The 25,617-nt window shown below is 31.0% G+C and overlaps 3 protein-coding genes across 9 annotated transcripts; all 3 read right to left on the bottom strand.

Moving 5' to 3' along the window:
- Positions 1 to 2,852: 2,852 nt before the first annotated feature.
- Positions 2,853 to 15,178, bottom strand: LOC109798058 (uncharacterized). Its single transcript, XM_083076275.1, has 4 exons — positions 8,789 to 15,178; positions 8,654 to 8,668; positions 7,567 to 8,379; positions 2,853 to 3,977 (listed from the first exon to the last, which is right to left on the bottom strand). The coding sequence occupies exons 1-4, from the start codon at positions 9,326 to 9,328 to the stop codon at positions 3,234 to 3,236; spliced, it is 2,112 nt and encodes a 703-aa protein (XP_082932401.1). The 5' UTR covers positions 9,329 to 15,178; the 3' UTR covers positions 2,853 to 3,233.
- A 127-nt stretch (positions 15,179 to 15,305) lies between these two features.
- On the bottom strand, positions 15,306 to 17,089 carry LOC109796903 (UPF0481 protein At3g47200). Its single transcript, XM_020356751.3, has 2 exons — positions 16,809 to 17,089; positions 15,306 to 16,702 (listed from the first exon to the last, which is right to left on the bottom strand). The coding sequence occupies exon 2, from the start codon at positions 16,700 to 16,702 to the stop codon at positions 15,398 to 15,400; it is 1,305 nt and encodes a 434-aa protein (XP_020212340.1). The 5' UTR covers positions 16,809 to 17,089; the 3' UTR covers positions 15,306 to 15,397.
- A 4,299-nt stretch (positions 17,090 to 21,388) lies between these two features.
- On the bottom strand, positions 21,389 to 24,145 carry LOC109797914 (transmembrane protein, putative (DUF247)). 7 transcript variants are annotated; one of them, XM_083077521.1, is made up of 3 exons: positions 22,594 to 24,145; positions 22,324 to 22,471; positions 21,389 to 21,682 (listed from the first exon to the last, which is right to left on the bottom strand). In XM_083077521.1, exon 1 carries the CDS (start codon positions 23,863 to 23,865, stop codon positions 22,600 to 22,602), a length of 1,266 nt encoding a protein of 421 aa, XP_082933647.1. In that variant the 5' UTR covers positions 23,866 to 24,145; the 3' UTR covers positions 21,389 to 21,682; positions 22,324 to 22,471; positions 22,594 to 22,599. The 7 variants fall into 7 exon arrangements, with proteins under 7 accessions (XP_082933647.1, XP_082933645.1, XP_082933648.1 ...); XM_083077519.1 differs by having other exon boundaries at positions 21,389 to 21,640; XM_083077522.1 differs by having other exon boundaries at positions 22,324 to 22,427.
- Between the last annotated feature and the right edge of the window lie 1,472 nt (positions 24,146 to 25,617).

Genomic DNA, 25,617 nt, shown 5'->3' with positions numbered 1-25,617 from the left:
CACCAATCAGTTTATCGTGTGATGGACTATCTACTGTGATGCTTTGATAATTAACTAATTATTATCATGCACTATGATTGTTGGTAAATTTTAATATCTCTTTTAATTTATTATTTTGTCAATTATTAGTTATTTGCGTATATTTTTTACATAATATTTTGACGTTAATAATTTAAAAATAAAAATATAGTTATTATATGAATTGTACCAGAAAAGTATATTCATGAGAACTTTCAATTTGGGTCCTATTTTGATGTAAATTGGACTATTAAAGAATGACTTAAATAGAATCATATCATTTTGACCCAACCTCTTAAACTCAACTGACTAAATGGATTCAGATCAAGTTGATTCGTTAAATTAATAAGTGAAATAATTTGAATTACTACTAATTTGTAATATTATAAAACAATATATATAATAAAACATAATAATAATAATAATTTTTCACTCTTGTGTTTGCTTAAAAAAAAAAACTGTTTGAATTTCAACATTAAGGAAAAGAATGACAAACAGAATTTACATAATTTATATGCAAATATTACTAGAATAATTTTTATAATTAATTTGTGATAAAATATTTTATGATTGTAAAAAAATGACTAAATGTTTTATAACAATATTTAGTATGAATTAATCATGTTATAATTTTTTTATTATAAAAACTAAGTATATATATATATATATATATATATATATATTTAATTTGGCCAATAACTTGATAGTCGATATGAGACAGATTGAGTTAAAAAATCGAAGCACAAAAAGAATATAAATTAGACCAATCTAATTTAAAATAACATATGACTTATGTAAGTCAAGTTATATCAGGTTAACCTAACTTGACACCTTTATGTATGAATTTTAATAATTAGTTGTGGAAAAAATATATTTATAATAATTTAATGATTATATGAGAGTATATAATGAGATAAGTGGGGAATGATATTATATTCATTAACAATCTAATTTTTCATCTCTTTATAATATATATTATTTTTTCATTTATATGAAGCCAACCAAACAAAAAATATATCCCATTTTTTTTTATTATTTAATTCTCACTATCTTATTTCTATCTACTCTATCTTGCTACGAGTGAGGGTGTTAATGTTGCAGTGGTGGTGTATTAAAGCATAATTATATTAGGAAAACCTTTTTTAAAGTCTGAAAGTAGCGTTGAGTCACAAATTTTCTAAAAATGTATACTTTAGATATTAGTTTTCGAAAATAATAATTTCTTATAAAAGTATATAAAAAAGGACAGAAGATGCAAACAAAAGATGGGAGGTGGAAATCGAATCTCCCTCCATAGTTGTACTTTCCTATCCCTTATTGCTTTGGTTGGGGTAGCCTTCTTCATCTATTACCACTACACTTTTGTCCTCTTCCTATATGTATAATAAGGACGTAAATGGATGTAGTTAACTCAAACATTTACAAATTGGTTTCAACACCAAAAAAGTGAGATTACTCGATTAATGATGCCTGATTTATTTTTGGTCATAATTATTATGAGAGATCTTTACTAATCGGTAAAAGGAAAAAGTTGTTTATAGTATTTAAGCACCTTATATTTAAGATTCAATGTTAAGTGTATTGTCTCATAAATATCTTAAGAGACTTATCGGTTGTACAATATTTAAATTAACAGTTCATATTCGACAATTGTTAAATATTTATCGAATTAGGAGATTTAATATAAGGATCAACACTATTAATATTAAGATTGAATATCATAACATAACGCTAATTATTCTGAGACTTTAGGATAGAACTTATAAAAATTACGAATTCATAAATGTTGGATAAAAGAGTATAAAACTTCGTTTTGGGAGTTAGGACACCCAAGAACACACATTTTTTAATGCTTTGGACTTGGATAACGACTAGATTTTTTGTAGTACGTTTTCTATATTAGAACAATTTTAAAAAAGTTTAAATTTATATTTTAAGTCTAACTTGTTATAAAATATGGAATTAAAATTTTATTTCTTTTATTGAAATTAAAAAAATAATTCAAATTTTAATTCTATATTTTAAAACAAGTTAGATTTTTATTTTGAATTTGATTTATTTAGCTCATGTTAAACTTAGATTATTTTTTATTATTGCAAACTTGCTCTTTGCAAAGGGTAATGTAAACTTGAAAAAAATGGTTTTGTATTAGCAGAGATTATTTAAATTTGAAAATGAAAATTTTGACCATAAGTAGTAATTATAGTAGTTCTTAAAAGAATTCAAATTCAACATTTTTTTAAATAATATATAAATTAACACTTGTATTTACGTGACATGTCATTTACAAACATGACATCAGACAATGCACATATGACACATGGAGTGGATTACATGTGATATGTATGAATGAGTGATACGTGAAGCTCATGACACATAACATGCATAAATAAATGATACGTGATAATCAAGTCAATTAGACTAAATTAAAAATTGACTTTTTTTATTTTGTTAAATTTCGTCACATAACTCATATTCAATTCAATCCTTGAACTTTACTTTTTAGTGTCATTTTGATCCATTTAAATTATGATTCTTAAAAATTAAAGTTAAGTAAAAGTGACTATAAGATAATAAAAAATAATATTTTTTAAAACATAATTGTAATAAATAAAATTACAACTGAAATACATATAAAGGAAGTATTCATGAATTGTCATGTTACACTTTTAAGATATGATAATTTAACTTAAAAAACGAGCATGACTTTTTCCTTTTAAAACTAATAACGGAACATAATTTTAACTTGTTTAATTATTTAGTTATACATATTTTAACTAAACGAATTCCAATATTTTTACTGGTTTGCGTTCTCATGATGTGATGAGAGATTGAAAATCTATTCAATGTTATTGTCAATGACAGAGAACCTTACAAATATACAACACTGGTTTATTTGGGAAACAAAGTAAGAGGAATGAAATTTACCTAAACTAAACTGTGGACGTTACATTATAGAATATAGATTATATTCTCCACCATAGACTTGAAGAGCAGCTCACAGACTTGAAGAGTAGATCCCATCATCCCATCGTGACAGGGTAATTTTGTGGAAGACTAAATTAATCTGTTACAACACATAAGGAAATTCAACCGTTGACACATTTTGAGACAACTAAGGAAACAGTAGAAATTGAAAATAATAATAACAAATTCATCATTTAACAATAATTGAATTGAACTTACCAGGTGTTGTAGAGAGGGGAGACATCAATCTATTGTTGTATAACTTGCACGACAGAACAAACTGTTTGAAGCAAAGAGAGAACAAGGAGAAGAATTCCAGCAATGGAAACTGCAGATTGCCAAGGAGTTTTACAATAATCACGTCTTAGAGTGGACTTCAATTTATTCCAAGGATTTCCTTGAAAAGCATTCAATTTTTGGGCGAGATGCCCATAATGGGAACTCATATTTGATAGCACAATATTTTTGCCAAGACCATTAAACAGTTTAGCCACAGAATCGCTGTCCCCTAGCAAGTTATGCAGTACTCTCTCTTGAACCAGTATATCCACATCACTGCTCTTGTTTACAAGGAAATCCATGACAATAACATAGTTTGCAATGTAGGACTGGAGAGGATAGTGACACTGCTCTAAAACCACCATATTACGAAACAAAATTTCAGTACTATCTTGCACTATCAACTGCGGAATTGTAAGAACCCCTCTTGAAAATTCAAAGTCTGGAAAGAATTTATTGATGTTTACATTAAACCTGACTCCTGCTTCTGACAATTCAGTAGTACTAGGAAGATGTGTCACCACTTCACCTGGATTCTTATCTGGTAATTTTTTAGAATGATGTTGTAAGTGAAAAGTTCTTATAAGATCCGTGAAGTGCATTATACTAACATGTTTATCAAAATTCAACTCGGATATATTGAAACGGTTAAAAAAGTGAAATGTAAGTCGAAGAAATGAAGGAATGTTATCGTTACTGGATATAGAGGTTGTTAGAGAGGATCAGAGAAAAAGGTTAAATGAAAAAGGTATATTTTCATTTCATTAACTTGCATGTAAAGAAATATAAAGGAGCCTTTTATAGAAGCTACCTCCTGTTGGTACAGCTGTCAAGAGATGATTACAAAATAACAAACTATAACAAAATAGGACAGGTGGCAACTAGAATATTCTAATGACATAACAGAATGATAAAAGACAAAAGATGAGTAATATTTTCCATATTACTCTCTAACACCCCCCTACAAACTCAAGGTGGAGGTTTGTTAGAAAAACTCTTCACATTGAGTTTGTCCCGAAGAAATTGAAATCTGGCTGGAGAAAGAGACTTGGTTAATACATCTGCCCATTGATCCAAAACTGGAATGTGGTAAACCAAAAGCTGCTTGGATAGAACCTGCTCTCGAACAAAAAATACATCGATTTCCATGTGTTTAGTGCGACTATGAAAAACGGGATTGTGAGCAATAACTACTGCACTTTGGTTATCACAGAGGAGAACAAGAGTGGAAAAAGGAACCTGAAGTTCCTGTAACAGAGCCTTAATCCAGGTTAATTCAGCAGAGGTGTGAGCTATACTGCGGTATTCAGCCTCAGTGCTGGATCGAGCTGTAACTTGCTGCTTTCGGGACCACCAAGAAATCAAATTAGATCCTAAATAGATAGCAGAACCAGAGGTAGATTTTCTGTCATCAATATCAGATGCCCAATCAGAATCACACATAGCTGTAATGGAAAAAGATTTGCCAAGAACAGCAGATTTCATGTGAAGACCATGAGAAAGAGTACCCTTAAGATATCTGAGGATTCTTTTCACAGCCACCCAGTGAGAATCCAAGGGATTGGCCATGAATTGGCAAACTTTGTTAACTGCAAAACTTATTTCAGGTCTTGTGAGAGTAGCATATTGCAAAGCACCAACTACGGACCTATAAAGTGTTGGATCATGAAACAAATCAGCACCTGACTTGGACAATTTGCAGCCAGAGAGCATAGGAGAAGAAATTGGATGAGCTTCAGCCATTGAGGTTTTATGTAAAAGATCTCGAATGTACTTGCTTTGAGTCATGAGAAGGGACTTGTCAGGTAAATGTTTGATCTCAATGCCCAAGAAATAGTCTAATTGGCCCAGTTGTTTTAATGAAAAAGTGGCATTAAGTTGATCAGTAATCTGCTGAATAAATTGGGAAGAGCTGCCAGTAATGATAATATCATCTACATAGACTAGAAGAAAGATAATCTGATCTTGATGCTTGTACATGAACAAAGAAGGATCACATTTACTAGCCTGAAAACCAAATTGAAGAAGAGTCAACTTAAGTCTGTCAAACCACTGTCTGGGAGCCTGTTTAAGACCATAGAGAGCCTTGTTGAGCTTACAAACAAGAGACTTATCTTCAACTTCAAATCCAGGGGGCTGCACCATGTAAACTGTTTCTTCCAAGATGTCATTAAGAAAAGCATTATTCACATCCAATTGAAATAAATGCCAATTATAAGTAAGAGCAAGAGTAATAATAATGCGAATGGTGATCGGTTTAATAACAGGAGAAAATGTCTCATGAAAATCAAAACCATGAACTTGATGAAATCCTTTTGCTACCAAACGAGCTTTAAACTTGTTGATAGACCCATCTGCATTTTCTTTGACCCGAAATATCCATTTACACCCAACAGCCTGTCTGTTAGAGGGTAAGGGAACTAAATCCCATGTATGATTTTTCAAAAGAGCAGAGTATTCTTGCTTCATGGCAGAAAACCAATCTGGATCACTTAGAGCCTGTTTGACATTTTTCGGTTCACTATGAGCCAAAAATAAAGGAGGCATCTTCGATTTAAAAATCCCATACTTGGACCTGGTTTGCATAGAATGATTATTAATAGTTCTGGAAACAGTATTGGTGGGAGCAGAAGACACAGGGGATGAAGGAGTGGACGTGGACTGTGACACAGATAAAATATTATCTTGACCACTATGATTACTAGTCTCTGAAACAGGAATAAAAGGTAAAGAGGATGTAGTAGTATGATAACATGGAGGAGACAGATCTGGATTGAGAGTGAAGTATTGAGAAGGGGAGGGTACAAGAGTGGAAGTGTGCTGGAAAAGATCAAGGTAAGGGAACCTTGTTTCATTAAAAATCACATCCTTTGAAATGTAAATTTTTCCTGAAGCAGACAGACACTTATAGCCCTTGTGAGAATTTGAATACCCTAGAAACACACATTCCTGGGATCTGAAATCAAGTTTATGAGTAGTATAAGGTCTTAAGAAAGGGAAGCAGGCACATCCAAAGGTCTTTAAAAATTTGTAATCTGGTGCTTGTTTGAACAAAACAGTGAAAGGAATGTCAAAATTCAATGAGGCAGTGGGCAACCTATTAATTAGGTAAACTGCAGTTGAAAAAGCATAATCCCAAAAAGTAAGAGGTAAGGAAGCATGATGAAGTAGGGTAATGCCAATGTCAACAATGTGTCTATGTTTCCTTTCCACTACACCATTTTGATGATGTGTGTGAGGGCAAATTAATCTATGAGTGATACCATGAGTTGCAAGAAAGGCAGTAAAGGATCTGTATTCCCCTCCCCAGTCAGATTGGATGCTTTTGATTTTGGTATTTAACTGAAGTTCAACCATAGCTTTAAATTGTTGAAAGACAGAGAAAGTGTCAAATTTTGATTTCAAAGGATAGATCCATGTAAATTTAGAGAAAGCATCAATGAAGGAAACATAGTAAACATAACCAGAATGTGAGACAACATGAGATGGTCCCCATAAATCAGTAAAAATTAAATCTAAGGGAGTAGAGTAAACAGATTCAGAAGCAAGAGAAGGAAGTCTATGAGACTTCCCTACACAACACGAAGAACAAAACTCAGAAACATTTCTATTAGATGGAGCAATATTACAATGATTAAGAACAAGTTTAAGAACATGAGAATTGAGGTGACCAAGCCTAGTATGCCACAAAGTGTGAGAACTAGGAGTCAAAGATACATCAGAAAATTTATTTGCATTAGTGGAATTAGAAACTGCATTGGGACAAGCAGACACAGCAGGATCAACAGATGATGCCATTGAAGAGGACACCAACATAGAGGGGCCTTGAAGCTCTAAATTTGAGAAGGAATAAAGTCCATCAGAACCAACTACTCCCTGAAGTAAGATTTCATGGGTCACCTGAGATTTCACAAAACAACAATGCGAGTGAAATTCAAAGTACACTGAATTGTCTTTGGCAAATTTACTGACACTTAACAAATTTTTTGTGATGGAGGGAACATGAAGAAGATCGTTCAATTTAAAGCAAAAATTGGATTTAATAGGAGACAAGAAGGAGGAGAAACCAGAACCATTAATATGCAAACCTTGACCATTTCCAATGAAAATTTGGTCTGGGCCATCAAAGTGACCAAGCTGATGGACATTCTGAGGCTCACCAGTGACATGGAAGGAAGCACCGGAATCAGGGATCCAAGTAGAGTTGACAGCACCCTGAGAAGAAGTATTAGCGAGCATAGCACTGGGAGTGACTGAGGTGACATTAGTGTCTTGACTGAGTTGCTTGGAGGTGGGATTCACCCAAGTATTAGAGGCTTTGGTGATGGATGGAGAGGGATTGAACTGCACAGGTTGCAGAGTTGAAGGATCATATAGAACCAAAGAGTCATGAGGTTGATAATTTGCATCAGCTCTATAAAAGCAAATATTGGCAGTGTGACCATATTTTAAGCAAATCTGACATTGAAAGTTTGCAAAACGTCCTCCACGACCTCTGCCAGAACTACCTCCACGACGACCACTATTGCCACCACCACGATTTACACTACCTCGAGCATACCCATGAGTGTAATTAATAGAAGGAGAGAAGGATTGTTTGCGAAATCTATTGCTGCGAGATTCATGCGCAAGAAGAAGAGCTTCAACCTCAGCAATTGGAGGAGTAGCAAACTTACTTTCAATAACAGAAACCACCGGGGCATAATCTTGTGGTAAACCTTCTAAAATCGCATCAACATATTCGTCAAGAGGAACAGGATGTCCTACGCCAGCAAGTTCGTCAGCAATGTTCTTGATCTGAGACAAGAACTCGCGCATTGTTTTACCATCAAGAGAAGTAGTACGAAGATCAGTACGGAGTTGACGGGCACGTGCCTTCGTTTGCGTGTGAAAATATTCATGAATCTTTTCCCAGACTTGATAGGAGTGAACGGACCCAATGACACGAGAGAGAATTGATTTTGACAAAGTTGATTGAAGCCAGGTCAACAACATCTGATCCTGAACTTCCCAAGCTTCGTACTCAGGATTGACCTTGTCAATGGCACGATCATCATCATTTAGATAGCGGGAGGGAATCAAAGGATTAACGACGAACCGCTGAAGCTTATGCGACTTGAGGACAGGTTCGATTTGTTGTCGCCAGTGAAGATAATTTGAATCATCAAGTTTCTCAGCGATGGCGGTTGAAAAATATTGGGGTGCGGAAGGGTGGGGATTAACGATTGCCATAGAAGGAAAAGAAAAGAATTAGGGTTTTGCTGTAAAGCTGTAGGCTTTGGATACCATGTTAGAGAGGATCAGAGAAAAAGGTTAAATGAGAAGGGTATATTTTCATTTCATTAACTTGCATGTAAAGAAATACAAAGGAGCCTTTTATAGAAGCTACCTCCTGTTGATACAGCTGTCAAGAGATGATTACAAAATAACAAACTATAACAAAATAGGGCAGGTGGCAACTAGAATATTCTAATGACATAACAGAATGATAAAAGACAAAAGAAGAGTAATATTTTCCATATTACTCTCTAACAGAGGTGAAGGAGAGATTGAAGAGACGGTCCAGAACAAAAAAAGGAAGTTGATTCTCAAGTAACAACAAATCTATTTCTATTTTAGTGCGCATCCAAGGTTTTAAAACAAAGTTATTATTATGTGACCATTCATGATGATAATATATGAGAAAGAGCTCAAATATAAAACCGGAATCAACAAAGATGATTTTGACGAGTTCCTCCTTAGAGAACGCAAGGGCGTGGGAATAACACTGACGAAAGTGGGGCTCCAACTCTTGTATGTGGGGGATCCAGGTGGCCAAGGTTGTTTTGGTTCGTTGAAGAAAAGCCTTGCAAAAGATGAGTTTGTGTCTTTCCATGTCTCGGAGGTGGTCATGGCGGTTGTGGTGAAAAGGGCCTATAGAAACAACCCTTGGGGTGTATGCCTCATTGTTGAGTTTGCGAATATCAAAGGGAACTCTATAGATGCAACACTGGTCAGCTTCGGGTGCCACTGCCTCCTCCACCATTGCCTTAATATCGATCACAACATCATCATGCTTAGCCATCTAAATGACCCACAAATAGAAGAAACTGAGGAAACCTATGAATATATATCTTCTCAGCTACTTGAATTGCCCCATTCCTTTCTTTGAATTAAATCTAAGTCTTCGTGGGGAATGTTCTTTAGCATCATGCTTTTCTTGAGGGGATCATCAGAATAATAATTTCGCACTTTGTCAAGCTATGCATACTTTTAATTAGTATCTGTGATCGACCAAGACGAACAAAAGCACTCATCATGTATTCCATCGTAATTAATTTCACCACCTCTCTCTTCTCTATTCAAATCCTAACTATTCACATGCATGCAAATATCACGGATGAATAAATCAAAATAATCAACTAATAATATTATAATATAAAAAGGATAAATTATACTTTTTTACCCTTTATTTTATTTTTAAAATTTGTTTTACTACCTTTCTATTATGATGTTTATTTTGATTCTTTATCATAGTTTTGAATAAATTTTTAATTAATTTAAAACGTGAAACTTATAATACTATATTATATTTACTTATATGAAAATTATGAAATGTAATTAATGATTGAATCTTAAACAACTATATAATAAAAATTGTGTAAAAAATATATCACATGAATAAATAAAAATAATATGAAATTAAATTTTTTGAAAACATATTTAATTTGAATTTCAATTGTATTTAAGAATTTTCATATAATTGAATCTTATGAAACAAATTTAAGAAGTACTGTGTGTTGAATTGTATTCAATATGAAACAAATTTAAGAAATATTGTATGTGTACAAATTATCTTTTAATTTTAGCGATAATTAATCTTCTTCGATAACTTCACTCATTACTTTTAATAATGTCTTCTCTTTTAACTACATTTTTTTTTCTTTCAATAAATTACTTCTAATACACATATACATGAACTATTTACCAATTATCATTTTAATTATACTTTTAAAATTTGAATTAAACTTATTTAAATAAAGAAACATAATTTAAAATTTAACTTGCTTACTTGGTAAAACATATTGTAATAAATAATGTTCCAATGGTTTCACACTCTGGCGTTTTCCTAATGTATTGATGTAACGACTAACGAGGTTGAAAAACTTATTTTTGGGACTCATGAGAGTCTTTATGTTATACTGTCAATTTCAATGACATAGAAACATTATCCATAGAAATATACAACACTGGAAAGGGACTATTGGCGCATGTATTATATATTCATCTCACAACTCTGGAGCAGGATTGGGATTATATTCTGCATCATGGACTTCAAGAGCAGCACTGAGCTTCATGCATATACCAATCATTCAATCGTGATGGAGTAATTCTGAGAAGGAATAAATTCATCTATTACATATTACAACACCTGAAATAAGGAAATCATATCGAAACAATTTCAGACAAAAGGAAAGCAGTAGAAATTGAACATATTACCAATTGTTGTATTGTTGTATAACTTGGAAGACAAAACAAACTTTTTGAATCAGAGAGAGAATAAGAATACATATTATCCGATTCCATTCTTTGTTCTTTTGTCTTGCGTGATTCTTTAATTTCTTGATGCATGAAATGGAATCATCACAATTATACCGGATAAGCCATTCACCGCTAGAAACAGACAGGTCTAAGATCTCTTGGGCACTTTCGGTGACCGAAGAGTTCACATGAACACATTGATCCCTTTGACACTTTTAATAACTAAAGGGTTCACATAAACAAATCTTTGATCTCTTCCTCTCGACAACCGAAAGGATTACATGAGCAAATCCTTGATCCCTTAGGTGCTATGTGTAATTGAAAGTCTCATATGAGCAAACTCTTGACCCCTTTTGACACTATTGGTGATCCAAGGACCCGAGTAAGATGTTACATGAACCTGCTGAAATCAGTCAATATACCTTTCAAATTACAACACTTCATTGGATCATTATAATTAAACAACCTCTTTCGACTCCTTTGACAGTTGATAGTGTCGAAAGAGCTACAAAACCCTATAATTTATTGATTATCTAATTGATAACTTTATGGTGTAGTCTAAAAGAATCTAGATCCATCATGGTCATTATAAATAATATTATATCTTAAAGTAATGTCACAATTCATTTTTTATATTTAATTTATGGAGAGAGTAACTTATTTGAATGTGAATGTGCCTTTTGTATGTGTATATTCCTCAACGTGGTTAGAAAACCGGATTGAAAAATAATGAGGAATGAAGGTATGACCAAGAAGGAGAGAGTGCAGGTACAACAACAATTACTAGCACATAAAGATATGCTGTTTCTTTGGCGCTCTCTCACTTTTAACACCCACCAACATCTCATCACTTCTAGGATTCACCAACTAAAACGTACTCTGGTCATGCATTTATAGTTTCAGCAATGGGATTATATTTTGGTAACACTAGTAAAATTGCAATCTGCTGGAAAGCTATTCTTATAATAATTATTTTACATTGATATTGGTATATACTTTATAATTTAGAGAAAAAAGCTATTAAAATAATTTTTTAGAGAATATTTGTAAAAACAAATTCACATGGCAGAATTAAGAACAAGAATAATGATATTTAAATGCACAAAATTTACAAACACTAATCATATCAAATCATTGATATAAAAAACTAAAACTGATAAAAAAGAAAAACACGGTGGCATAAGTACGTATTTGGCTCGAAAAAACAACCTAAAAAACGACAGGACAACTGAGTTTCTATCAATTGAGCAATAATGAAGCGAGGGAGAAAAAATAAAAAAATGAAAAGAGAGAAGAATGAAATTAAATCTTCATCCCACAACTCTGGAGTTGGGTTGGGATAAGCCATGGACATGAAGAGCAGCACTGAATTTCATGCACACCCATCTTTTCGTGGTGATGAGTGATTTTGGAAAGGAAGACAAGATTAATCTGTTACAACACACGAAATAAGGAAAGCATTGAATCATTTTCAGACAAAAGGAATGTAGAACTTGAAAATACTTGGAATAAGTTGAGACTAGTGCGTTGGGGGAGGGGAGGCTTCATATTGCTGTATTACTTGCAAGACAGAAGAAACCGATTGAACAAAAGACAGAATAAGGAGACTAATTCCAGCAAATGAAACTGCAGTTTACCAAGGAGTTTTACAATAATCACGCTTCAGAGTGGACTTCGAATTATGCCAAGGATTATTATAAAAAGCATTCAAGTCTCTGTTGATGCGAATGTATTTAGAACTGTCATTTGTTTGCACAATATTTTTGCAAAGAGCTTTAAACAGGTTAACAGCAGAACTAGTATATCCACGTCTCTAGTGTAGTAACCACTTACTTTAGGATTCATGAGGATGGTGACACTGCTCCAGAGCCACTATATTCTGAAACAAAATTTCAGTTCAATCTTCCAGTATCAACTCTGGATTCCGGAGAACCTCTCCTAAAAATGTGAAGTCTAGTAACCACTTACTTTTACTGTTTACCTTAATCCTCACTCCTGCTTCCATAGCAGTAGAAAGGTGTTTCACTATGTCATTTGCATCAGTCCTAAGTGGTTGCCTTTGTTTAGGATGTTGTAAGTGAAAAGTTCTTATGAGATCTATCAAGTGTCTTACGCTAATATTGTCAAAACTCAAGTCAAATATGTTGAAATAGTTAAAATGAAGGGATGTTATAATAAGATTTGAAGTTGAATAACTCATCGAAGAGAAAAAGGAAGCTATTCTCAAGTAACAAGAAGTCTAACCGGTTCCTTTGTTTCGATTAAATTTCAAGTCTTTGTAGCCAAATTAAGTTCTTTCTTTTGCTTGGTGGCGCGCTGTCACAATTAGTTTGAGAGCTTCTTTAACGAATGAATTTGCATGAGATGTTATACTCAATACTTGTGTAAGTTTCAACATTTTTTCATCATGAGTTGCTGCTTACATGGATTTGTTAATATATATATATAGAAACCGAAATTACACCCACCACAACTGTTTTTGCATTTCCCTGCACTTGCAAGCTGCAAACAAGAATTTTTTTATTATTTTTATTTTTAATGCAAATGAAGATGAAAATAAATATATTTGTCCAATCATATCACTTACCTAGTTTTATGCCTGCATCGTTCAAAAATGAATGATTGGATAAGGACATGTTATATATATAATTCCACACAGGTTTCACGTCAATAAGAAGAAAATAGTATGATAGTGTTGTGGTAGGTGAAACTTCCGAAGAATAATGTTTTTAAACAACACTCAGTATTTATTTTATTTCTCTCTTACTGTTAAATTACACTATAATTCTGTCTAAAAATTATATTTTCCTTACAAAGTGAAAAATATAATATAATAACTTCAAGTTTATTTTTGTTTTTAGAAAAGAGCTTGCGTTGGTGCTGCTATACATATTAAAACATAGAAATCTCAAAAGCTGGCTCGGTATAGAAAAAAGCACAATGACCAAATACCACAAAAAAGTGAGTTCCCAATATTTATGTTTACCGCTTGGAACCAAAATTAAGTGAAGGTAATGATTTATAGAAATCTCATATTTTTTTAATATATTAATTATATATATTTTTTCCTATATCTCTTTCTATTACATTCACATCATATCAATTATCATATTTATATTATCTATCTTTTTCTCCATCTGACAGTGTATTGAATAGCATGTGGGTGTCCAGAAGTCCTTCTTGATTACGCTATTATCATCACAAATCGATAAGGAATTTTTTTTAATTGCTTGATAAGTCTTCCTCTCTCAATTTTTATTTTCAAAAACTACCTTTTTTCTTTACTTCTTCTTCCTCCACTCCTTTTTTTTACTCTATTTTTTTTTAATTCCTCTTTTATAAACTTTTTTCTCTTCAACGAATTAGATAGTCACTAACCCATCTTTATTATTTTTCAAATCTTATTTTTTACATTCTTAATTTTAATATACTTTAAACTCTAATTTTTCAGTTTATTTTTAATATTTCATCCATTGAATATAAGGTTGTAAATTTTATAAAAATATTATGATATATTTTTGTCTTACGTAACAAAGTGATTGGAGGAAAGAAAGGAGTAGAATTCCAGCAATGGTAGCGGCAGAGTAGGGTTCAAATTTATCTAAGGATTTCTATAAAAAGAGTCAAGGCTTGGCAGATACGAAAGTAGTGATGATTGAAGATTTTAGGCACAGAATCATGAGCATCCCCGGGCAGGGAATTATGGGATATATTATCCGATTTCTTTCTTTGTTCTTTGTCTTGCGTGAAGCGTTAATTTCTTGATGCATTACATGGAATCATCACAATAATCACCGGTACATACATATATACGCAATTTCTGTAGTGTAGCTACGCATCTTTCACTTTTACCATCCGCCAACATCTCATCACTTCTCTTATATTGGATCTTACAAATAAATTAAAAACGATAAATTGTCATTAAAATTATTATAAAATTTATAGTAAAAAAAGGATGTTATGTATAAGCTTGTAAGCAATTTAAAATTCTTAACAAATCCTATTTATTAACAATTTTATTTGTTTAAATTATATTGATTAATTAAAAATAAAATATATGAAGTAAAATTATAACAGTAACAAATGTCCTACTTAAAATTTATTCAAGATTTAAATAAAGAAAAATCTTATAAATTTAACATGATTCATCCAAAAAAAAAAAATTATTACGATATTGGTCATTTTCTTAGATCTTAATTTCAACATCTCTCTAAGTTTCCTACTCTCTCCTCGTCTAATCTCTCTCTCACCTCTTCTAAGTGATTGGTATTAAGAACGGTAAGTGTTCAAGTTTCAGTTAGTTATTATGTTACATGCATTTAAGTTTCACAGCTTACAGAACAAATTGATTACACTTAATTACATGTTATATAAGAATTAGTTTAGGACCACCTAGATAATTTCTCAACTTTCCGTTGATATATATTTATATACATGTAAATAAAAGGCTATTCTTGGAATAATTTATCAGAAAAAAATTATAGTTAAAATATTTGTACAAACAAATTCACATGACAGAATTAAGAACAAGAATGATGATATTTCAACGTCCAAAATTTACAAACACTAATCATATGCTGAAAAAGAAAGCACACCCACGGTACATAAGTATTTACCAGGTCTTTGAGGGGGCATTATATTGCTGTATTACTTGCAAGACAGAACAAACTGATTGAATCAGCGAGAGAATAAGGAGAAGAATACCAGCTATGGTAGCAGCAGTTTGCCAAGGACTTTTACAATAATCACGTCTCAGAGTGGACTTCAAATTATGCCAAGGATTTCTCTGAAAAGCACTCAACTCTTTGCAGATACGAAAGTATTCAGAACTGTCATTTGTCTGCACAATATTTTTCATGAGACCATTAAAGAGGTCAGCCACAGAATCAGCATCTCCTAGCCAGTTAACCAATACTCCCTTCCGAACTAGTATATCCACATCTCTGCTTGTGTTTATAAGGAAGTCCATAACAGCAACATAGTCTGTAATATAAGATTTATCAGGATAGTGACACTGCTCGAAAGCCACCATATTCCTGAACAAAATTTCAGTCCAATCTTCCACTACCAATTCCGGAATTCTGAGAACCCGTCCTGAAAATGTCCAGTTCAGCAAGCACTCGCTTTCCTTATTTACTTTAATCCTCACTCCTGCTTCTGACAACTCAGTAGCACTAGGAAGGTGTGTCACTATCTCTTCATTAGTCCTAGATGGTCGTTTTTGAGGAGGATGTTGCAAGTGAAAAGTTCTTATGAGATCTGTAAAGTGCTCTATGCCAGTATTATCATAACTTAAGTTGGATTTATTAAAATAATCAAAATAGTCAAACGTAAGCACAATAAATGAAGGGATGTTATGATTAGATCTGTTGGTGAAAAACTTATTAAAGAGAGACTCAAGAAGAGAAAAAGGAAGTTGGTTCTCAAGTAACAACAAATCTAATCTTATGATAGATTCCAACCAAGATTTTGAAAGACACACGTCATCCTTTGACCAATTTTTACTATGGTATCTACAAAAGAGCTCAAGTATAAAACCAGAGTCAACAAAGATGATCTTTATCAGTTCCTCTTTGCTGAACTCATCAAGGGTGTCTAAATAAAAACGATGAAAATGGGGCTCCACCTCTTCTTTTATGTAGCAGATCCAACTATGCCAAGTTGTGTTGGTTCGTTGAAGAAAGGCCTTACAATAACCGAGTTTGTGTCTTTCCATGTTAAGGAGGCGAGGATGGCTATTGTGGTGAAAAGGGCCTATAGAAACAACATTTGGGGTGTACGCATCTGCTTTGAGTCTCCGAATATGAAAGGGTACTTTGTAGATGCAACACTCATTGGTTACGGGTACCTCTGCCCCATCCAGCATCGCCTTAATATCGATCATAACATCATCATCGCGCTTCACAGTTCTAGTCATCTAAATAACCAAAAACCACGAAGTTTAAGTGAACAAGAGTCCAGAAACGAAACAGGACAATAAAATGGTGAAATTGTGAATATAATATCGAAGCTGAGAATATTACCTTAAACGATTCCTTTGTTTGGATTAAATGTCAAGTCTTTGTAGCGAAAGTTTTTTCTCTTGCTTGTTGGTGTTTCTTGAGGGTTGTGCGCGACAATAAATAAGGGTTTAACCATTGAATTCTCATGACTTTCTACACTTTTTCATGGTGAGTTGCTACTCACATGGATTCGTGAATATAAAAACCAAAATTACACCTAGCACAGCTTCCTCGAATTTCCCTTTACTTGCAAGTTGGAATACAAAACAAAAAAAGAGAGATTTCATACTAAGTAACAATGGACTCTGCTTCGCCGAAGTTGATTCGAATAGGAAGGTGCTATGATAGTTTCATTTTCATTGACCAGAGGAAAAGTATGATCTGATGTTGTGGTGAAACTTCCCAATGGGGTCCGCTTTCTATGACTTCATATCACCAATTTAGAAATTTTTACAGAAATAATATTTTTTAAAAGAAAAATTACAAAAATGACACTTGTGCAAGTTTATTTAGAGGAGTAGCACCATTTACTGTTCATGTTCGGAATTCGGTTTCCCGGGAACCGAATTCTGAGCTTCAATTTTTTTTTTTTCTCAGAATTCGATTCCCGGGGAACCGAATTCTGAGTTATTTTAATTTTTTTTTCTTTTTTTCGTGTTTCTGGCCCATTTTGGGCAACTGTCGGAAGTGGAACGACCCGTTTCGGAAGCAGAACGGGCCGTTCTGATAAAAGACACAGTCTTTTTTTTGAAATTAAAACGGGCCAAGAACGGCCCGTTCCAGGATAGAAATTTTAACATCTTTTTGAATCTGGAACGGCCTTGGAGCGGCCCGTTCCGGAAGACGTTTTCAGGAAGTAGAACGTGATTTGGAACGGGCCGTTCTGGTTTTGGAACGGCCCGTTCTGGGCAAACAGTAAAAATGCTACAATTTAATCCTATAATTACTCTTATTTCTTCCTTTTCATGTTAATTTTTATTCCAAAGTAATTAATATTTTATAAATTTCAAATCTCAATAATTTCAAGTCACAAAGTATAATATAAATATTAATTGAGATTATTTTAAATTATGCTTGACGAACGAGAAAGTTCCTTACCAGAGAGAACACTTGGACGGTGAAGTGTGATAATTTGACCCTTAATTTTTTAAATTTAATTTATAACAAAATATAATATTTTAATAAAATTGATTGAATAATTAAAATTTTATCCGATAATTATATTGTTGGAGAGAATCTATTCCCTATAGTTTAGGGATAATTGTACGTTTTAAGCGTAAGATATTATCTTAAGTGGTTGTCTAAATATATTATTTATAACTGATATTAAATGTTTCTTAACTTCTAGGCATTAATATTAAATATTATTTCACTCATCTTAAACTTTTGGCCATTTTAACATTCTTTTATTTATAAAGAAATATCATTAGAATTTTACAGTCTAATTAATATCTTTTTACTCAATTATACTCTTATCTAATAAACATTTTATCCATCAACTATTCATGTTTTTTTTACAAAAAAAAAAAAGATAATAGTTATTCTCATATTTTTCTTCTTCTTATTTTGCTTATATATTTTATCTTGTCTCTTCATGTTTTTTATTATTGAATATTCAAAAATATTTTTAAAATTATTAAATATTATTTAATATTAATTTTTTAAATTATTAAATATTTTAAAAATGATAGAAATTGAAATCAAAGTAATTCAAATACCAAGAATTTAAATTTTTAGTGTATTGTTAACATAAAAATTATAATAATATCAATTAATCAGGATTCATGAAATATACTAGATAATTATTATGAATAGAATTTGTAAAAAAAAAGATAATAAAGTTATTCTCATATTTTTTTTTTCTTATTTTGCTTATATATTTTATCTTATCTCTTCATGTTTTTTATTATTGAATATTCAAAAATATTTTTAAAATTATTAAATATTATTTAATATTAATTTTTTAAATTATTAAATATTTTAAAAATGATAGAAATTGAAATCAAAGTAATTCAAATACCAAGAATTTAAATTTTTAGTGTATTATTAACATAAAAATTATAATAATATCAATTAATCAGGATTCGTGAAATATACTAGATAATTATTATGAATAAAATTTGTAAAAAAAAGATAATAAAGTTATTCTCATATTTTTTTTCTTATTTTGCTTATATATTTTATCTTATCTCTTCATGTTTTTTATTATTGAATATTCAAAAGTATTTTTAAAATTTTTAAATATTATTTAATATTAATTTTTTAAATTATTAAATATTTTAAAAATAATAAAAATTGAAATCAAAGTAATTCAAATACCAAGAATTTAAATTTTTAGTGTATTGTTAACATAAAAATTATAATAATATCAATTAATCAGGATTCGTGAAATATAGTAGATAATTATTATGAATAGAATTTGTAAAAAAAAAATACTTCTTTCACTGTTTGCCGAGAACGGGCCGTTCCAAAACCAGAACGGCCCGTTCCAAAACACGTTTTGATTCCTAAAAACGTCTTTTGGAATGGGCCGTTCCAAGGCCGTTCCAGGTTCAAAAAATTGTTTAAATTTCTATTCTGGAACGGGTCGTTCTTGGCCCGTTTTAGTTTCAAAAAGAAGACTTTGTTTCTTTTATCAGAACGACCCGTTCTGCTTCCGGAACGGGCCGTTCCACTTCCAACAGTTGCCCAAAATGGGCCAGAAACACGAAAAAAAGAAAAAAAAAATAAAATAACTCGGAATTCGGTTCCCCGGAAATCGAATTTTGAGAAGAAAAAAAAAATTTTTGAAGCTCAGAATTCGGTTCCCGGAAAACCAAATTCCGAGCATGAACAGTAAATGGTGCTACTCCTTTAAATAAACTTGCACAGGTGTCATTTTTGTAATTTTTTAAAAAAAAAATATTATTTCCGTAAAAATTTCCACCAATTTAAGTTTCCTCAATAAGTTCCGAACCTTTTCTCTTTATTATCATTATACAATTTTATATTTTCTTTTATAAATTTTAATTGAAATTATTTTTAAAACATTAATCCATGTCAGCAGTTCATGCAGTTCTCACTACATTATTTTATTCCAAATAATATTAGTGGAAGTTGGAATAATATACACATAATTTTATATTTAAATTTAGTTGATTTTAATAGATAAAAAATAATATAATTATATAAATTTCACTAATAAAAAATTACAAATTATATTTTTATTAAAAAATAAATATGCACAGGATTCCTATAAATTACTAAATATTATTCCTATAAATGACATACAAAAAGGTCAATATATGTAGGTATATATCTATTTGACATATAGTTACATACAATTTTAATATTGATTTTGAATGAGATTTAAAAACATATTTTGTGTCACTATAACTTATATCTACATTTTTTAACAATATACTAATATATATTATATTTATTGTATAGATAAAAGTAATTTTTAATGACATGTATTGTGTCATTATAGGATATGTGTCACCATATGTCAATTTTTTTATAGTAAATTTAATAATTGACCTCTATATATGAAATATAAATTATTATATAGTACAAGAGTATTTTTAGTAACACTTTTTAAATTTTTTTTATCTAATTTGATTTCTATTTATCATTATTATTTATAAATTAATTTCAATATTTTTAAAATAAATTATTAATAAATAAAAATAATTTTTTAATATAATATAAATTATCTACAATAAATTTAAAATATAATTTATATATTTAAATATAATATTTATTTACATATATAATTTATTATAAATTTTGGTTATATATAATAAATATTTAATTTATATTACACAAACTAAAATACTGATTATATTTAAAAAAAATTACATTTTTTTTCATTACATCTATTTTTGTTCAATTAAAATTTTTTAACATATATATCCAACCCAATATTAATATAGACAATTACCAAAAATTCGTAAAGTCTACCTGACTACCTCAATATGAGACTATACACTGCTACAACGACTAATATTTTTGTTAATACATAATTTTAATTTTAAATATTAATCAAATAAGATTAGTTAACTTTTTAATTTAATTAATATTAATTAATTAACCTTTATGTATCAAATATGAACCATTATTTTATATAAATTATTGAGAAATGTGTTACTAATTTTTTTTGTTTGTGACGTGTGAAAAAAAAAAAACAAAATTACTTACAATAAATAATACATAATATATATATATATATATATATATATATATATATATATATATATATATATATATGTACTATTGAAAAATAATTTACATTTACCAAATTCTTATTAGACTTATGTAAATAATACAACCTGACCTCAAATTTTAACTTGTTTATTTTTGACAAATATTTTAATGAGATGGGTTCTAATCATGTCACCCATTTGCATACTTACAAGTTAGAAGTATTGAGTGGGTGAGAATCTCTGTTTGGAACTTACAGTGCTAATAATATATTTTTTTTTTACAATTTTTTATTTGTTAAAATATATTAAAAATTAGAAATAAAAATGAAGACTTTTTAAATTTTGTAACTTTTAACAAATTTTAATTAAAATATCTTTTTTTATACTATACCAACAACAAAGTTTGATCTTAAAACCTTTTACATATTCTAAATCTAACCCTTTACTTCTGGCAAACTATAGTGGTAGATAGAAAGTGTGTTGAGCAAGCTAAAAAGTGTTATACAATGTGTTACTAATATTTTTCTTAAATATAATTACTTCTCATCCTAGACTGAGATGAAAATGGCTATGATGACCTTTGAATTAAGCAAGCTAAATCTACTTGTTTAGTTGTTTTCCCAGCAAATTCTTCAGTTCCCGCAAGCTACAATGCACCTTTACTCCTGCCTGAATTGGTTCACAGCAATCTTCAAGAGAAAATCATAGAAACTAGAAATATACCGTAAGAAAAAAAAATTCTTATTTTATTTATAAAAATAAGAAAATACAAACAATTCAACATCATAAAAAATAGGAAAAGATAACATAAAATTCATTTAACGCGATTTAATTTTTCATGTCTATGTTTACAAGAATATTCATTACATATGTCAAAATGTATTACATATATATCCTGAAAATTTTTGCTTCAAGTTATATGAGTTAAACTTGAAAATTCATCTTCACAAATTTTATGGGTAAAACTCAAAAATCTTCCTTCACAAATTTTCTGAAAAAACTTGAAAATCCTCGTTCACAAGTTTTTTTAATGAAACTTGAAAAACCTTCTTCATATATCCTTATCTCTCATTTAAAGTAGTGACCTTTCTACAGGTTGAATGATTTTTCTCATCTTAAAGATATTTATTTATTGATCTAGCATTATAATCTTAGAAGAGGAAACAAATCTTTAAAATAAATACAATATATTTTAGTTCTAAATAATATTATAAAAAATCAATATCTTTTAAAATTTAAACAGTATAATATTTGAATTTAGAAATTTGAATTATTTTCTCATTATATACAAAAATCACCCAGGTTAGTTTGCGAAACAAATCAAGTGGAATGAAATTAAACTAGCTATGTACCATGGCATGTATTAAGTCTTGATCTCACAACTTTGAAGCGGGGTTGATATTAGTTTCATGAGATCATAATTTTTCACTAGAGACTTGAGGAGTAGCACTGAACTCTATGCATATTCAACAGATTAATTTTGTGAAGGACGAAAACAATCTGTTAGAACACCTTAACAAGTAAACCATTGAAGAATTTTCGGACAAAAGGAATGCAGTAGAAGTAGAAAACAATAAAAATAAATTCAGAATAATTCAGCATTTAACATTAATTGGATTTACCTCATTCTATTGCTGTATTACTTGTAAGATAGAACAAACTGTTTGAACTAAAGAGAGAATAAGGAGAACAATTCCAGCAATGGTAGCAGCAGTTTGCCAAGGACTGCTACAATAATCCCTTCTCAAAGTAGACTTCATTTTATGCCAAGGATCTCTATAAAAAGCATTCATATCTTGGCACATACGAAAGTAACTGTCATTGAAATTTAAATGTGTAATATTTTTCCAAAGACCATTAAACAAATCAGCCACAGAATCACTATCTCCAAGCCAGTTCACCAGAACTCTCTTTTGAACCAGTATATCCACATCTCTCCCTGTGTTCACAAGGAAGTCCAAAATAGCAACGTAGTCTGTAATGTAGGATTCGTAAGGGTAGTGACACTGCTCCAACGCCACCAAGTTGCGGAACAATAGTTCAGTCCAATCTTCCACTTTCAACTGTGGGATTTCAAGAACCCCTCCTGAAAATTTCAAGTCCAGCAAGCAGTTACTTCTTTTATTGTCCTTAAACCTCACTCCTGCTTCTAGCAGCTCAGTAGCACTATGAAGATGTATGACCGATTCATCAGTCCTAAGGGATCGCCTTTGCTTAGGATGTTGTAAGTGGAAAGTTCTTATGAGATCCGTGAAGTGCCTTATGCTAACATTATGAAAAAGCAAATTGGATCTGTTGTAATAGGCAAAATAGTCAAAAGTAAGCTCAATAAATGAAGGGATTTTATTGTTACTAGAGGCAGATCTAGAGGGGTAGGACAGATTAAAGAGATCTTCAAGCATAAAATAAGGAAGCTGATTCTCAAGTAACAACAGATCTAATCTTATATTAGTGGTCAACCAAGGCTTCAAAAGAAAGGAGTCATTCCCTGACCACTCATCATAATAGGTACTCCAAAAAAGTTCAAATATAAAACCAGAATCGACAAAGATGATTTTCACCAGTTCCTCCTTGGTGAACTCAAGGGAGTCTGAATAACAGCCACGGAATTTGGACTCCTCCCCTTCTATGTGGCGGATCCAGGTGTCCAAGGATGTTTGTGTTCGTTTGAGAAATGCCTTGCAATAAATACGTTTGTGCCTTTCCATGTTAAGAAGGCGAGGATGACCCTTGTGGTGAAAAGGACCAATAGAAACCACCCTTGGGGTGTAGGCATCTTCGTTGAGTTTCCGAATATCAAAGGGTACTTTGTAGATGCAACACTCGTCGGTTTCAGGTGCCTCTGCCCCTTCCAGCATCTCCTTAATATCGTTCACAACCTTACTCTGGCTCATGCCTACAGTTATCTATTTCTAAGTAACCATAAATCAAAGAGGTTAAAGTGGAAGAATCCAGAAGAGAAAACCGGCAACAAAAATTAAGAAACTCATGAATTTGAAAGCAGATATTACCAGATTCCTTTTGGTCGACTAAATTTCAAGTTTCTGATGGCGAAAGTTCTCTGTCTTCGCTTGTTTTGTGGCTTTGTGCTGAGAATCCAACGTGGTGGTGCAGTAAGACTTTGTACGTTTTGATCTAATGACCGAATCTGAAGCGTTCATCCAAATCGGACGGCTCAATGCATATCTTGAGCAGTACCCACATACTAATAGAACTACCCACCTAACATTAGAGTTGAAATAACGTGGAAAATCGTCAATGCACCATAGGACAAATACTATAACACATTAAATTTGTTCATTTAGTTACTAAAACTTGCAATTTTTTTTACGTATAACCCTCTTTATGTTTTTCATACAATTATTTACTCAAATTCATTAAATTGAATTGTTTCTTTATAGATCTATCTTTTTAAGACAATATTGTCATTGTTTGTTTTTGATTCCGTGTTTTTCATTTTCTTATTTAGGTGATTTCTATAATTCTGTTTGCGACTCCTTTTGTTTCTAAACTGTTGCTAGAACATCTGCATATGGGATTATTCGTATCTAATGTTGAATAAGATGAAATGCAATCTTCAAACTGCAGTTCACTATTATTGATGGTTTCTAATGAGAAGTACTGAGGGGCAAAACTTTCTTCCAAACTTCAATTTAAATTACTGATTGTATTTGCTTTTTTCATGGCAAATCTAATATTTCTTGTTTAGTTCTTAAATACCAAAAAACTTCTGCATGTCATAACTCTTGATTTTCGTCAAATAAAAAAAATAAAATCATCTGTATTTTACTATACGTCAAGTTATATAAATAAATTTTATGTACAGAAACATTTGCCGGAAATGGGAACTTTTATACCATGACTCATGGTCATTAACTGAGATATGTATTGAAATTAGATATAATTAGTTATTTCTGTTGAATTTCTTAGACGGTAGTTTATTGACATTGAAATTAATGTTTACATATAACAGAGTGTATATATATATATGGAAATTGATGTTTATATATAAACTCTTTTCCAAACATTAATTTTAATATCAACAAACTAATTATATCCAATTCTAATAATATGTTTTGTCCAACTTCATCAATCACAATTCATTTTTATGATCAAACATAAATTATGATACACCAACCTTACTTGGGTGGTGAAGTTGAGAGGCTCACTACCATTACACATCTTCAAGAGATTTGATCATGAACAAATGTCAAGCTAAAGACATTAAATTAGCATGTTTAGCATGTTTGCATAATTAGTTATAGATTTAGCTTTTGCATGTTTTTGTTTTGTTAAGTTGATATTTTGGTTAATGCTTGTTGTGTTATTTTGGTTTCATGAGTAAATGGTATGATGTTATTAATGTATGTTTGAATATGTGGTATCCATGTTTCATTGCTTGTTTTATGTTATATAGTGTCATGTTAGTTGCACTTTGTTAATTGTGTGGTTGTTTTGTTAATTGGGAGTTCATTATAGTTGTTAAAAATGTAGAGGTGAAGGAATAAGTTTTAGAGAGGTTGAGAGTTATAAAAGAGTGAAAAAGGAAGCAAAAATGTGAAGGTTCAAGTCTCGGAGCTGCAGCCCTCATTGACAGCTGCAACGGATTTAGCATAAAAACTTAAAAAAAAAAATTCTGATACAAG

The sequence above is a fragment of the Cajanus cajan genome, chromosome 6 (assembly GCF_000230855.2).
Source record: "Cajanus cajan strain Asha chromosome 6, NIPB_CcT2T_4, whole genome shotgun sequence".
NCBI lineage: Eukaryota > Viridiplantae > Streptophyta > Magnoliopsida > Fabales > Fabaceae > Cajanus > Cajanus cajan.
The sequence above is the reverse complement of the archived record's forward strand: the minus strand, read 5'-3'. Positions and strand labels throughout refer to the sequence as shown.